Source organism: Chaetodon auriga, chromosome 11 (assembly GCF_051107435.1).
Source record: "Chaetodon auriga isolate fChaAug3 chromosome 11, fChaAug3.hap1, whole genome shotgun sequence".
Taxonomy (NCBI): domain Eukaryota; kingdom Metazoa; phylum Chordata; class Actinopteri; order Chaetodontiformes; family Chaetodontidae; genus Chaetodon; species Chaetodon auriga.
Genome location: NC_135084.1, coordinates 18,191,121 through 18,206,422, shown reverse-complemented (window position 1 = coordinate 18,206,422; position 15,302 = coordinate 18,191,121). Strand labels below are relative to the sequence as shown.

The 15,302-nt window shown below is 42.8% G+C and overlaps 2 protein-coding genes across 2 annotated transcripts; one reads left to right on the top strand and one right to left on the bottom strand.

Annotated features, from left to right (window-relative positions):
• Positions 1-983: 983 nt before the first annotated feature.
• cog2 (component of oligomeric golgi complex 2) lies at positions 984-9,041 on the top strand. Its single transcript, XM_076743768.1, has 18 exons — positions 984-1,131; positions 1,534-1,695; positions 2,031-2,096; positions 2,187-2,267; positions 2,424-2,527; positions 2,813-2,921; positions 3,263-3,442; positions 3,539-3,663; positions 4,124-4,250; positions 4,391-4,530; positions 5,384-5,445; positions 5,533-5,684; positions 5,807-5,992; positions 6,147-6,219; positions 6,484-6,626; positions 7,409-7,548; positions 7,754-7,937; positions 8,053-9,041. Exons 1-18 carry the CDS (start codon positions 1,075-1,077, stop codon positions 8,149-8,151), a joined length of 2,190 nt encoding a protein of 729 aa, XP_076599883.1. The 5' UTR covers positions 984-1,074; the 3' UTR covers positions 8,152-9,041.
• Positions 9,042-10,054: 1,013 nt separating this feature from the next.
• agt (angiotensinogen) lies at positions 10,055-12,430 on the bottom strand. The gene is made up of 6 exons (XM_076743717.1): positions 12,005-12,430; positions 11,495-11,861; positions 10,919-11,043; positions 10,637-10,785; positions 10,314-10,470; positions 10,055-10,231 (listed from the first exon to the last, which is right to left on the bottom strand). The coding sequence occupies exons 1-6, from the start codon at positions 12,419-12,421 to the stop codon at positions 10,055-10,057; spliced, it is 1,392 nt and encodes a 463-aa protein (XP_076599832.1). The 5' UTR covers positions 12,422-12,430.
• Between the last annotated feature and the right edge of the window lie 2,872 nt (positions 12,431-15,302).

The window sequence follows — 15,302 nt, the reverse complement described above, 5'->3', positions numbered from 1 at the left end:
AAAGTCAGTCTGCTGATGAAATTCGACCAAAAGTTCCAGAGGAGCACCTGAATGGACCCTCTGACGAGGCTGATTTGTCAACAACTGTCAAGCCTGAGGATAAACCTTTCTTACATATTGTTTTCTTATTTTGTCTGGTGTTTACTTTTACCATATGCTCTCACTTATTAGGTCCAGAGACCTTTATCTGGTGGACAGAGGTTAATGTGCACGTGTGAAGTTTTATACAACCTCTCATCTTTCTGTGCTGTAAAACAAAGCAGATGATATAGTTCATTCAAGGTTTTAATTAAAGAAAGACAAACAACAGCTAAAAATAGGCCCTAAAAGGGAGTCTCATGGATAATTAACATTAGGATGTTCAGACTGGTGCAATCTTGCTGTCTCAGTGCTTGTACTAAACTGAGTTGAATCTATTCTCTACATAATCTAATCTGATTTACATATTTTAAACATAATGCAGCATCACTTTGAGTTTAAAAGCTATTAAAGTACAGGATAACCTTTAAGAATTTACTATTTGGCAAAGTCATTATGCAGCCTTGTTGCCCGGCTGCTGGCGGGTCATTAGTTTGCCCACATTTATTTGACACATTTATTCTGACAATAGACATTATCTAACATATTTGGAAATGAGTTCTAGTCAGTGTCAAAGCTGGGACAATTTTGGTCACAGTGGAAACGGAAATGGAAAACCCTGATTTTTATTTTATTTTTTTTTTTTTTTTGCTTTGTTTTCTGCACTGAAGGCCTGAGCTGAACCTAAATATTTTCACCTGTGCCCAATAATATCCTACGGCAGCAGCTTGTAATCCTGCAGTGAACTCACCATCCGTTTGATGGAGTCACGTGTAATTTGAAGTTCATTACTCTATTGAGAAGCCTCAACCTCGCCTTGCAGCTGTACATTTACCTCTTGTTGCCTCTAGGGGGGGCGCTGTAGTATTGCTGTAACCCGTCTACGTCTTCTTCCTCGTTGGTGCGCTTGCCATGTTTGCGGAAGCTGGGTTGCAGCAGCTAGCTAGCGGCTAGTGACTTCTGTGTGTATGTTGTAGCTGTGTTTTATAATTCAACATGAATCTACCAAAGGGACCAGATTCTTTGTGCTTCGACAAGGATGTTTTTATGAAGGTAAGAATCCGTTAACGTTATAATCCGTTTTGTAACGCGCTAACGATAGCTTATGCTGTTAAAAGTAGCTAGCATTAGCTAGCTGACTGGTAATACTCGTTATTGAATATAGATACTTAATCTAGTTAATAAGCGTTTAAACTTCCATAACATACTCCCTAATAGCAAACGGCGTTAGTAATGACATGTGGTCATTCAGTCTCTTTGATCTGTCTGTCTGTAAATTACATTAGTCGATGTAACGTTACTCTCTCCTTTTTCTCACAAACCGTGTCTGTCCATGTCTCAGTGACACCGGATGGTGTTGTTTGCATGGCTGATTACCAGGTTCTCCTGTCTCAATGTGTGTGGACGCTTCTGCTCTGTCTGATAGTGATGCCTGTGTTGTTTCTCTGTCTGCAGGATGACTTTGACGTCGACCAGTTTGTGGCTGAGTGTCGGAAGCAGGTCCAGCTGGAAGAGATGAGAGAGGACCTGGAGCTCTACTATAAGCTGCTGAAAACGGCCATGGTGGAGCTCATCAACAAGGACTACGCCGACTTTGTGAACCTCTCCACCAACCTGGTCAGTCGTTGTTGATGTTGCTAGTTAGCCACAACAACGAGCAGCTACAGGAGACAGGGAGGGAATCTAGAAATCAGTGTGCATTTATTTTTTTTCAAAATGAGTTGATTTGTAATGTTCTTATGCTTACTGTCATCTTTTGGTATCTGTGGTAAGAAGAGTATTTGTCAGTTTGTCAAATCTCATTTGTATTCTCGAGTATCGATATCGGCATCAGCTGACTCAGTTCAGTACTGTTGGCTTCTTATAGTATGTTGGTGACAAAGAGACGGAGCACACCATGCCGATAGTCCGAAGACTGTTTCTAATCTCAGACCTCTCCTCTCTCATCTCAGGTGGGGATGGATAAAGCCCTCAATCAGCTCTCTGTGCCGCTGGGACAGCTGCGGGAGGAGGTTATGGTACGTGTGTTCTGACTGAAAATACTGCAAGCTTTGAAGGATTCCTGCCACAGTGTGTTCATGGATGTTTCTGGCTGTTATTTCTTGCAGAGTCTGCGGTCCTGTGTGAGTGAGGTGATTCAGGCTATAGACAGTCAACTGTCCAAACAAGAAGATCTGCAGAAAAAAAAGGTTTGGATCTTCATCCTCCTGTCCTGATCGTATTTTGTACATATAATTAAATATATTTTCTGATCACCTTTACAATGTTCTGCAATAGTAGACAGGTATCTCTTGGGATCATCTCAATTAATTAATCACCCTCATTTTCATTATCCCAATCCTCAGGTGTGTGTACTGAGGCTTATTCAGGTGGTGCGCTCTGTGGAGAAGATTGAGAAGATCCTCCACTCACAGAATGCCAAAGAATCCAGCTCTCTGGAAATCAGCAGGTGAGAAACTAACATGCTAACAAACCTCTCTGACATCACCTGGCAGCTAACCTGTCTTTGAATGAGGGCAGTGTATGTGTGTCATTATTGGAATAGCAGTGTCAAAAGCTATATTTCTGTGTACCATTTTTCAGCAAATATCCAAATTACTGACACAAAGCACTGCAAAATCTTTGAAAACCGTACTTGAGCGCACCAGAGGTTCAAATATTTTGAGCTGGATCACTGCAGGAATGTAGTACTACGCTTTTGTGTCTGATTTCACGCCTGTCTGTCTATGTACAGTCCCTTGTTAGCAGGTCAGATCCTGGAGAGGATTGCTACAGAATTCAACCAGCTGCAGTTCCACGCTGTGCAGAGCAAAGGCATGCCCCTGCTGGACAAAGTCAGACCTGTAAGTGTTCACGTGTCAATCAGTCCGACAGCTCATAAACCAACAGCCACACAGTCAGTCAATCACTCTGTCTGTGTGGCTGCTTTCCTGTCAGTCCATCCGTCAGTTATTTGACAGTCAAAAGATAATCAGTCTTTCTGGTAAGTGCTTTTCTCTTTCTGGAAAAAAAAAGTCAATACTACCATCTGCGCTGAGTAGACAGGAAAATCCCTGCGCAATATGTGATGCTCATTTTCTCAGTGACTCATGATTGGTTCATGTGTTTGCTGGGATATGCCCTGTCGGAAATATTGTCAATAATTGTTTAACTGTGTATGTGACAAAGTTCGTTCCTCTGCCAGCGAATTGCAGGGATCACCTCCATGCTGCAGCAGTCTCTGGAGGGCCTGCTGATCGAGGGCCTGCAGACATCCAATGTGGACATGGTGCGTCACTGCTTGAGGACGTACGCCACCATAGACAAGACTCGAGATGCTGAGGCCCTGGTAGGACAGGTGCTGGTCAAACCATACATGGACCAGGTAAACATACATTTTGATCAAAGGGCATTTCTGATTTTTTTTTAAGACATTAATTGATAACTTTTTCCATAACAGCCTCTTCTCTCCTTCTTTTAGGTGATAGTAGAAGAGATGGTGAAGTCCAGTTCGAACGGTCTTCAGTTGATGTACTCTAGACTGTTGGAGTTTGTTCCTCATCATTGTAGGCTGCTCAGAGAGGTGACTGGAGGAGCCATATCCAGGTATTGATGCGAATTCATCCAAAGCATGCATACATCTTTTTGGGCTCCGAAATAGAGCTCTACGCCGGGATTGGGATTGGGAGTAGGTGGTTTAAACTTTGCTGCAGGTGGGAGTGGGCTGTCAGAAAAGAAACAGCTGGATTTTTGCAGGATGAAAATTGCAGAAATGAGTTCTTTTGTCTGAGTCAGTGAGTCACACTGTTGAAATAACCAGTGGTTTAATAAGAATAAACACCACACGAGCAAATGAGGCATTAAACACTTACGTGACTGTGAGCTAAACTGAACCCGAGCACATTCGTTAGCTTTGCCGTGGTGGCTCACAGTGAATGTAAATACCGTGCGTCATTCACTCATAGAATAGTCCTACACTGTGTGCATGAAATGAATCAGTGGCTGAAGTCGTGACTAATGTAGATGATATAACATATTTTTGATGTACTGCTGCCTCTCCCCTCAGTGACAAAGCTGACACAGTGCCAGGTTATGATTTCCTGGTGAACTCTGTGTGGCCGGAGATGATCAAAGGGATAGAAGAGAGGTTGGCCTACCTCTTCAACCCCGGAAACCCCGACATATTCTACGAGGTACAGCCGCAGTGACGCAGTTGGTGTTTGTACGCATTGACTTTGGTTTGTCTGCTGTATACTGTCTCATAATTCAGTGTTAGATTCAGCAGTTTCACCTGTGTTTGTGTTTCCTGTTGACTCTTAATCTTCTTTTCTAGCGTTACAGTGCGAGTATGGAGTTTGTGCGGAAGTTTGAGCGTCAGTGCAGCTCACAGGCCAGTGTGAAGAGACTGAGAGTGCACCCCTCGTATACCAGCTTCCACAACAAATGGAACCTGCCTGTCTACTTTCAGCTACGGTGCATATTACCTCAATACAGTCTATACTCGACATGCTACAGCCTGTAGATTAATTATGTACAGTATACTGTTTTGGATGATGTGTTGAATGGCCACACTCTAAGGTGAAGTGAAGTCATACAAGCACTTCTGATGAGGCATACTGGCAGCCGAACTTTCTCGGTGATCAGAACACTACGTTGTTAAGATTATGTAATTTTTACTTGCATGCAGTGGGTAATAGGTGGGTTTTAATCTTCTCTCAGCTAAAATGAACATGGTCCGACGTTGGTGAAGGTGGAATTTGCGCGCCGCATGTATTTTGAAGAACTGTCTCGTCTTGCTTTAATGACTCAAGAGAAAAGCTTTGATTAAAATTACAGCCTGTCAGCATTTTTTGAGGGTAAAAAGACGAGTTGGCACACAATCAGAAGTTGAACAAAGCCCATTTTTGTAGGAATCTGGAAAATTGCTAATGGGTGTGACTTTCATGCTGAATAATAACCAGAAGCAAAATGTAAATTGAGAATGTGTGTCAGTATATTCCTAAACATAGCCATTAAACATGACACTGGACCTTGACTGGATGGCCTTTGATCTGTGTGAAAAAGCGGAGAAGTGGTCTACTGTTTGTCAGCCTCTTCCCGCCCCCACAAACGCACACACACACACACTGTAAACATTAGGGCTTGTGTCCTCATTTCTCAATACGAATCTGCACAATTCAGCTTTGTTTGGAAAGTCCATAATGTCTAGCAGGCACAGCGTATATTCACGTCATGAGCATGTGCATATCAGAGCTGATGCAAGACGTAAGCTGATAACACATTGATTTGTCCTTCCCCTCTCTGCATGTCTCTTCTTGTTTTTCAGGTACAAGGAAATAGCAGGATGTCTGGAGAACGCCATAAGTGATGGACTAGAGGCAGCACCGGGTAGGAATTTATTCTCTGTTAGGAACGCCAGCGTGTACAGAGTACTTTACCTGCAGTAACTGTGTGTCTGTGTCTCTTCCCGTCCAGCTGGCAGTGCATACCACCTGCAGGTATCTGAGGTGTTGTGGTCCTGTCTAGTGAGATGTTGGTCAGACAAAGTCTACCTGTCACCTCTGGCACATCGATTCTGGAAGCTCACGCTGCAGCTCTATGCACGATATGCCAAGTTTCTAGATGAGGTAAACCAGAAGAGGTCAAAAATGATTTAAGATTATTTTTAAGAGCAGTAATTCCAGCAAAGCACTATGCAAATGAATATCCAATCTGCTGCTGTTCCTCATCTTGATCCGTGTCCGGACAGGTGTTGACGAAGACCCCAGCCCCTGAGGTGACGAAAGAGCCAACCAGGCCTCTGCCGAGCTCAGCCTCCTCCACATCCAGCCGAACGTCAATGGATGAGGGAGGCAGTGAGAGCGGGAGTCCTGCCTCCCTGTCCACCAAACAGCTTGTCTGCATTGCCGCTGATATCCAAAAGCTGCAGGAGAAGGTGCTCACACACAAGCTAAATACACGTGTCTGCATATGTAGTTTCAATTTGACTTACATATGTTACATTAAGCTTTGCAATTTCACATCAGTGACAAAATTTTGAGAATTTTCTCATGGTTTCCACTGAATTGTCTCCACGATCTTTCTCTTAGATACCAGAGTTGTCAGAGATGGTCAGACAGCGGTTAGAAGCCATCGGATTCAAAAACTTTGCTATTGTGGAAGGTGAGTTACGTATGCAGTTCATATGTAGGTGATTTTGACTTTTCCCTTCCTTTTCCAAGACACACGTCAGTGCAAACGTACATCTTATGCTCACTGACATTTAGAATGTAACCATTCTATCGCCAACAGACTTTTCAGCGTCTTCAAACACAACGTCTCAGTCCCAAAATTGAATCCTTGCTCACAGTCCCCGGCTTTGGCACAAGGGTAACTCAGACCGCTTGTGTGCACTTTTGCATTCACTGGTGTTCTCTTCTGTGTCAGATGCTCTATCAGACTCCAAGGCTTGCCTGTCAAGTAGCATCCCCACTCTAAACACCAGGATGACCCAGCATCTGACTGAACGCTGTTGCCGCTTCCTGAAAAGTGCCTCTGAGGTTCCACGACTCTACCGCAGGACTAACAAAGTCAGTGAAGCTGCAGACACGCACATGTTTTTCCTGTATCTCACCACATCCCGTAACATATCTTGTCTCATTTAGACAAGACCTGGAGGGCTAATGCACTTGGAACTGTGTTGTGACATTTACTTTTTTTCTGATGGAAATGCCATAATTAAAGGTCAGAATTTCACATTTTGAAGTGCACTGACTGGTCAGCTTGATTATGCGTGTTAATACATGAATGCATTAGTAGTCACACTAACATTGCGTTAAATAATGGTTCAGTATCAGGCTGGGCACACTTTTGAGGGATATGAAGCAGTTCCAGAAAGTAACGTGATCTTTGAGCTTCAAGGTTAATAATTGACAATGGAAATGCCAGTTTGACAAAAATTCAAAGTCTCCTTACTGGACTTACTTTCCAGTTAGTTGACCTTGCACTAAGAATCTGTCACACTCATTATTTCATTGATTCCTTCTCTCTCTTGCTCGCCCACAGTTAGCCTGTCTGACCCTCAATGGCTGCCAGCAGTGTTGCTGTTTAGCTCCATCTTCAAAATTGTTTTTCCCAATTAATTAACAATTTCTGTCCTATTATTGGCAAAATACACAACAAGGATGTCCAGGTCTGCTGATTCAGAGTCTCATTCTTTATTCATATTTTCTTGCATAATAGAGCTGCACAATGCACACCTCCATTCAGAAAGCAGTTTTCTACTAATCGTAATCTTGAACACAAGCAAATATTGAAATGTATATCCTCACACCTTGCTGTGCAAACAACGGTCTTCTTCCTCCCTAAACAGGACCTACCAGTGCGTGCTTCAGCCTACATGGACAACGCCTTACAGCCGTTGCATCAGCTGCTGACTGACTCAAAGGGGCTGGTCACCCCCTCCACGCCACAAGAGTGGCTGCGAGTTGCACTTTCTGAGTGCACACAGAGGTAACCTGACAGACACAAATACACACCTGTAAATATAACTAGACCCAGATGCAGTACTAGAGTTAAACAATTAAAAAGTATGTCCGTGCTTTGGGATTAACAGAATAAACTTCCATTTAAAATACCTGAAAAGCTGCATTTCTTTCATTTTCTAAAGATTTCATTCTAGCTGCAACCCACAAAGATTTCCATTTCTCATGTTCAGGTACTATGAGACCATCTCAGAGGTGCTGAGCTCAGTGAGAAAGATGGAGGAGAGTCTGAAGCGACTGAAGCAAGCCAGAAAGGGTGCTACCACGACCACGACGGCAGGAGCAAACGGTGGACCCACAGACGACAGCAAGATCCGGCTCCAGCTAGCACTGGATGTGGAATACCTGGGGGAACAGGTAGGTGGCGTTTGACGAGTACGCAAACACATGCAGACAAACAGCTACCAAGTTCAGTGTCATCTGAAGTACTTTAGATTGTTCTTACACTGCTCTGGACTGTTGTGTATCTCAGATCCAGAAGATGGGTCTTCAGCCAAGTGACATCTCCATGTTCTCCGCCCTGATGGACCTTGTGAATGAGGCCCGAGAGCTCGCTGAACAGAACCAGTAAAACAGTGACTCCATATTTAACTGAAACCCGTTAACATGCTGCACTCAACCTTGCATTCCCTGAAGACTTGTGAAGGAAAACAAAAGATTCGTCCCAGTGCGGATCAAAGTCGTGGTCTGGTAACGGCTTATGATGATCAGAGCAGGAAGAATGTAGGACAAGAACTGACACTACTGACACTTCAACCTTTTGTACAAAAACATCTCTATTTAATGCAGATTTTAGAGCCACAGTGCACAAACCTTTCAACCTGCTGGAGTTGCGTCTGATCAAGGTGTAAATTAGTGATGGAATCTGAGAAACTGCTGTCTGTTTCTGCAGAGTGGGCAAAAGGGACTTCCTGGGGCTGGCATGTTTAGAGTCTGAAGTCTGAGAGAGAACGTCAGTCAAACAATATTCGTCTAATTTCTGCTGTTTGGTGAAGGATTCATTTCAAATAAAGAAGTCTGTTGGATACAGTGTTGACTTTGTGTTTTAGTACAAAGGTCATTAACTAGCTATAAGTGGATGTACATTGTATTATTCATACCTTCCCCTCAAAACTACCATGAAAGCTGCAGGACTCTGAACGTTGTACCCATGCCAACAGGTCATTATTGTCACTCTGAAATGCTACAGATTGGTAAACCACAAATACAGTACAATTTAATGAATAACTGGTTTTAGATGGTCAAGAACAAGAAGACACTGACACCAGTCACCATTAACTAATGCTGATATGCCTGTTCCATATTATTTCACTTGGTGATTCACATTTCTATTCATTTATCTTATAATATCTACGAGTAAGATATAATATACAGTAAACATGCCACTAAAATGACCGTATTTTCCACCAGGTATTGTAATATCTGAGCTACAGATGCTCAGATTTGCAGATAGCTGCATTTAAAAAAAAATAAAAAACAAAAAACAGACAGATATGGAGTTTTGTAAAAGGTAGTGCATTGCTCTTCATATCTACAAGTCAACAGCTAATACATTTTAGTTTCCTGCATAGTTCCTTTGTTGGTTTGACGAGAGAGCTGAATTATCTTTTGTCTTTTATCGTCATGTTACAGCCCTGATTCCAATGAAGTTGGGACACAAATATGTAGTGATTTGTCATTTGAGAAATTAACATGTTGTATTTTAACTAGCAACAAATTAGTTGATGTCCTGTAGTTGATGAGATTGCCTACATTGCTGCTCTGTATCTCATCCCAATTTCCACCCTGTCAGCAATAAATGTACATAAACCCAAACCAGAAAGTTGAATGACCTTGAGTGCAGCATTTCCCTGCAGTTCAGGTTTTGTAGGCTTCTCTCTCCCGACTTTTTGGTGATGAATATAAATACAAGGCTCATTTGAAATAGTAATAACTTGAAGAACAGATGAAAAACAATGACATTTTAACTATGTTGGGATACAGATGTTTTATTACAGCAATCACAAATCGGAACAAAACAAAAATAAACTCTTAGTTACAATATACAGTACAACATCATGGTTACTGTACCTACTCTCCTGAAACATACTGTACAGAACTCTGCTATAATAAATTTTACAGGAAAACAACAAACAAATTAGGATTTTTAACAGGCTGCTTGAACACAACTCCGCTTTAGGTAACAGGTTTTCATAAATACTGTTTTCAGAAATCAGGTGAGCAGGAATTACAACACTGTTGAATGATCCTTCGTGAGCGAGGTGGTGCTTCATTCCTCGTGTACTGCATGTGGCCATTATGTCAGTTGAAAAACAGAGATATGATGTAAATGAAATGTCTGTTGAATGACTGATGTCTGCACCTGCAGAAAGGTAAGCTGGACACGGAGACGTGCGTTGTGAAGAAAAGGGCCTTGGTATGTTGAATCATTTTTCATGTCAGAGGTTTTTGTTGGGTTCAAGCACAATCTAACTTTAGACTGTCGGGTTGGTGATCTTTCCCAGCATGAGGATGGCGTTCGAATCTCCTTCTATGACAGAAAAGAAGAACGGCCGGTTGATGGACAGTTTCAGAGGGACGCCTGCTTCTTGGATCTTGTCCTGAGGTTCCGCTCCTTCCTCTGACATCTCAAACATCACCTTGTTGACCGCCTGAGAGGAGACAAATCTGTTAATGATGCACACATACAGTGTTTTTTTTATCATATGACAAGGTGACCATCATCTGCTTCACCTTATCTATAGTGAAGGGTTTGGTATTGCTGAGTTGGCTGAACTCAGCCTGGGAGCCCAACAGCCTGGCTTCAACTTCTGGATCCATGTTGGTCAGTAAGTCACGCAGATCAGTCACAGAAGACATGGAGAACTTTGGGAGGGACAGCTCCAACAGGCTGGGTGGACGGACAGACAGGGAGACAGATTTCAAGTTTCAACATGACAAACATTTGAACTGAAACAAAACTGTGCCTGAATCTTTATCCCATTAAAATCCCTTTGAAATGTGTTGCTGCAACAAATTCAGAATAAGCATATATTTACAAAAATCACAATACTCACCCTTCCTGGAGGCTCTGGTGCCAGTCAGACATGACGTCAGTTCGCAGCTTAGGCTCTATGTCCTGGAGGTTGGACCCTTCATGCGGCAGGACCAGCAGCATGTAGGACCTTTTGCTCAGAGACAGCTTGACAACTGTGCACCGCCGTACCTTCATGGTAACAAAAGAAAAATTTACAGAGGAGTCCAGCCAAGTACATTTCACATCTTAGAGCAGCAAATATGTAATGTGTGTGAACGGAAATACACAAATGTGCCAACAAATCTCCTTAACTCTGATTTACCTTATCATTCAGGTAGTGGTACTGACCCGTGTGGGTCATCAGTGGAGCCATCACCGTGGTTGCTGCATCCACATGAAACTCCTGCAAGGAGGTCTTCTCTGGTTGGAAAGCTGTCCTCCAGTTGCCTAAACAGAAACAAGCCAGGACACAGTCAGGTACTGCTAAGTGATGGTATTCAGTTTGGTCTATCAGCAGCTGGTTCAGCTGCACAAAGTCTATGTGTGAGTGTGAGTGGCACATGCAGACTGTATGGTTACTGTCCTGATAAGTTATTGCAAATCTGACAGTGATCATAAGTGATCCAGTATTCCATGTTGAACAAAACTTACATTTAAAAACCTGGATAACTGCAATAAAGATCTGCAAAATGTTATCTGTTCTAAATACATATTATCATTTGGTGCCAGACACACTAGTGCACAAGGTTGGGTAACTGATTTAATACTATCATCCCGGCATTGTGATGTTGCGCTATCTGCTCTCCTAAAATACAAAGCTTCACTTTTAAATCATGAATCTCGTATTCTGTAAAATCAACTTCAGTGAGGTCTAAGCAAAAGAGAGGATGAGACTGACCTTGGAAGTTGAAGGAAGTAAGAAACAGAAGGTCGCTGCTGGAGTTCACATCTTTAAAGATGTTCTTCACCTTTCCATCAGATGTCTTGTCCACGAAGCTGTTCACCAGCTGCTCAGCCTCCTGAGGGTTGGAGAAGTCCACACCGCGGATGAATGATGAGTCTGAGAAGTCCTGCGTGCCTTGAATAAAGTCCTCGGACAGCTGAACACCCTGGCGAGTGAAAGTCCACACTTGCGTAGTGATTTCATCTTTTGGTCCATCGTCCACCAGAGAGTTAATGCTCTGCAGGGTCTTGAGAACCCTGTGCCCGTCCACTAAGGACACACAGTCCTCTGGGTCGGTGCCTCTGCTCAGGCCCAGTAGAAGCTGGAGGGAAAGGAGTGAATTGGGACAAAGTTACGTCTTTGCAATGAAAGTACAACCCTGATAATCACATAGGACCACATCAATCATCCCCTCGTTCAGGGCTAATTTTCTCTCTACAATGAGAACAAATCAAAGTCTAAGACCTGGAATATGCTTGCTGTCTTCTTGGAGGATACCAGGTAGAAGGTGACGAGGGATCCGTAGGTGTTGACCGGAGAGAGGAGAGTGTTGGTGCTGTGCTGCTTGCTGCTGAGCGCCTGGTACATCCTCAGGCCCAGCGTGTTCAACAATTCTGCCAGAACTGCCGTCCTCTCTGTGATGTTCTGCCTCTGTGCATCCAGTTTGGATGGGTCTCTGCTCTCTGGTGCCAGGACCTCATTATCAAGGGGGGCCACAGGAAGTGTCTCCAGAGGCTTGGATGTCGGGGCCTGCAGGGTCTCACAGCTGACATTTTCAGCGGCAAAGAGATGAAAGGGGTGAACGTAGACGCGGTTGGCTTGGCTTCCTGAGAAGTAGCAGCAGAGCAGGAGGGCTAGAAGAGGCAACTGCAGAATCTGCATTTTGACCTTTTGTTGGTGGTCACCTCGAAACGATTCCTTCTGTGGAGGAAGACAGATGTTCTTAGCTTATGACGAAACACCTTGAGTATACCAACCTTTCAGCTGCCTCATAAGCCTTGGTGAGCACTTAAGATTGGGCTGCCTGTGAATGATATATCACTATTAGTGTGGCTTTCATCAGAAATCTGGCTAGATCTGGTTTTCCGTCTCTGAGAGGATTGGCTGGCAGGAACATTGGACACAGAGCGGCGTGTCAGTGATGGATTGATCGCTCTTTGTGTGTCTTCTCTCCTGCTGGTCAGTGAATGAGAGCAGGCATTACCCTCTGCGACATAGGTCGCATAGATAATGAAGACGCATCTAAGAGCGTGAATTTGTTTGTGTTCTTGGACTAAAGTAAGATGGATGCTTCATTTGGATATTGTTGAAGCGGCCCTCAGACTGAGCGGAGGCAGTCATCAAACAAATTTACATGCTCAAATCGTCACCACACATTGAGATAAAACTCTTCATTCTGGACACTGATTGGACAAATATAACACTTTGGACAAATATGGCTGTATTTAAGTTGTGATAACTGTTCAAATAAACACATACTTGGAATGAATGAATACATATAAGTAATAAAACAAACTGGGTGTGGATGATATAAATATCTCTCTTATTGTCAAGTTCACTGAAATATTTCACATTTTCTCAAGTGCCCATTGTAATTCTGGAGCTCTTCATGAATGCAGAGTAAACACAGGTTGAAGCTGAACTGACAACTTTCTCTCCTTCATGAACACTTTCTAAACATCAATCTAGATATCTGTGAAGGAGAAGAACTTGGGTGAGTGCTCTTATGCAAAAATAGGACTTTATCCTTTGAGTTGAACGTGCAGAAATGTGGACTGATGGACTCTGGGAAGAGATGAGCAAACACAAGGTTTTACTCTGTTTGGACATGTACCACAGGACATGGCCTTGGTCGCTTATCAATAAAAGTCACTCAAATGTTCTTATACACAACCAACCCACCTGTGTACCAGATGACTTGATGACAGAGGTCAAAAAACATGGCTGATTTATGATCAATGATGTTTTCCGTCGAGATTTGGCAAACTTTCAGTCTTATCTAATCCATCATAAACTTGTCTGTATAGGGATAACTTTACCAAAATGAATTATACAATTCGTCTTTACACTAAAAATCGAAAGGACAGTCTGACAGAGGTGCTTTCTTGAACACCACTTTTAGGCATTTCGAAGATAATTTTAGGTTTTGTATTAATATAACAGCCTTGTCTTATCAGTTATAGGACACTCAAAAGGCAGTTACTGAGATAAAGTTTCTCTTACCGTGTGTGTGTGCTGCTGCTGAGTGAGGTACTGAGTGAGGTCCTGACTCCTCTGCTCCCCTACTTTAACTCAGCCAGCCAGCCAGCCGCAGTGCTCCCACTCTGGTTACTGATTAACCAAAGCAGCATTGAGTCAGGGGCTCTGCCGCCATGACTCACAGCCCGCTTTGTACTGACGTGCTTTTGCTATAGATAAATAGGCCTGACAGAGAGAAGACCACCCAGTGTCCCTCTACATGTTGACTTTAGGAGGATGATGCAAGCGCATCCTGCAGGAGGTGAAAGGAGAGCTCAACTTCCACAAAGGAGGAGTGGGAAGCAGAGGGACGGCAGGGCTTGTTTGTGTTTGAGAGTGACGCACTGAAATGTCACCACATTGTGGAGATGTTTATTTGCGAAAGGGGAATAGTACTCGTGAATAATTGCGTATGTTCTTTGAAATTTTGCTCAACTTGGGGTCAAACAAGTATTAAGCACACAAATCTCACACCTGAATCACTTAAAACTAATAAGAAGCAAGAAAGACGGGAGAGGTGCATGTTGTATTCCTCTGCTATTATTGTTCTCATGTTATCCTGTCATCTGTATTCACTTGATTACCTTCTCTTTCTGATGTAAGCCATATGAATCATTATTCACATTATTCATTCCATGTCATCAGTGCAAATTTACTGTTTACGACAATCCTGATTCCAAAAAGTTTGCACGCTGTGTAAAACAGAATGTGATCATTTGCTAATCCTTTCTGACATAAACTCGACTGAAAACAGTACAAAGACAATATATTTAAAGTTTAACCTCATCAGCTTCATTGATTTTTGTAAATATCTGCTTATTCTGAATTCGATGCAGCAACATGTTTCAAACAAGTTGGGACAGGAGCAGCTAAAGACTGGGAAAGATGTGCAATGCTCCAAAAACACCGGTTTGGATCATTCCACAGGTAAACAGGTTGATTGGTAACAGGTGAGAGTATCATGATTGGGTATGAAAGGGGCATCCTGGAAAGGCTCGGTCGTTCACAAGCAAGGACGGAGCGAGGTTCACCACTTTGTGAACACATGACTGTATGAAGGATATGAATACATGGGCTCAGGAACACTTCGGAAAACCATTGTCAGTAAACACAGCTTGTTTGCTAATGATTACATTCTGTGTTTTATTTGTTTTACACAGTGTCCCAACTTTTTTGGAATCAGGGCTGTATACATTTTCAATCATGCTCATTAACCATGTTGACTGAAACCATGAGAAACTCTACAGACATCCCACTGACTTCCATTTTTCAATTAATGAGCCCATTCAAAAGCAAGAACTAAAAACATGTCTGATAAATGCAAATGTGCAGAATAAATACTGTGTCTTTTACCCACACTTCATGATGTTATGACTGAACTTTGAGGGATAACAAACACAACGTGTCCAAGGAACAGAGCAAACACCTTTCAGATGTCCTTTACAGGCAGTCAGATAATTTTATTAAGCAATGCAGTTCACATTTACGGTCAAAAGGCGACATCCGTGAATATAATGAGGAAAAT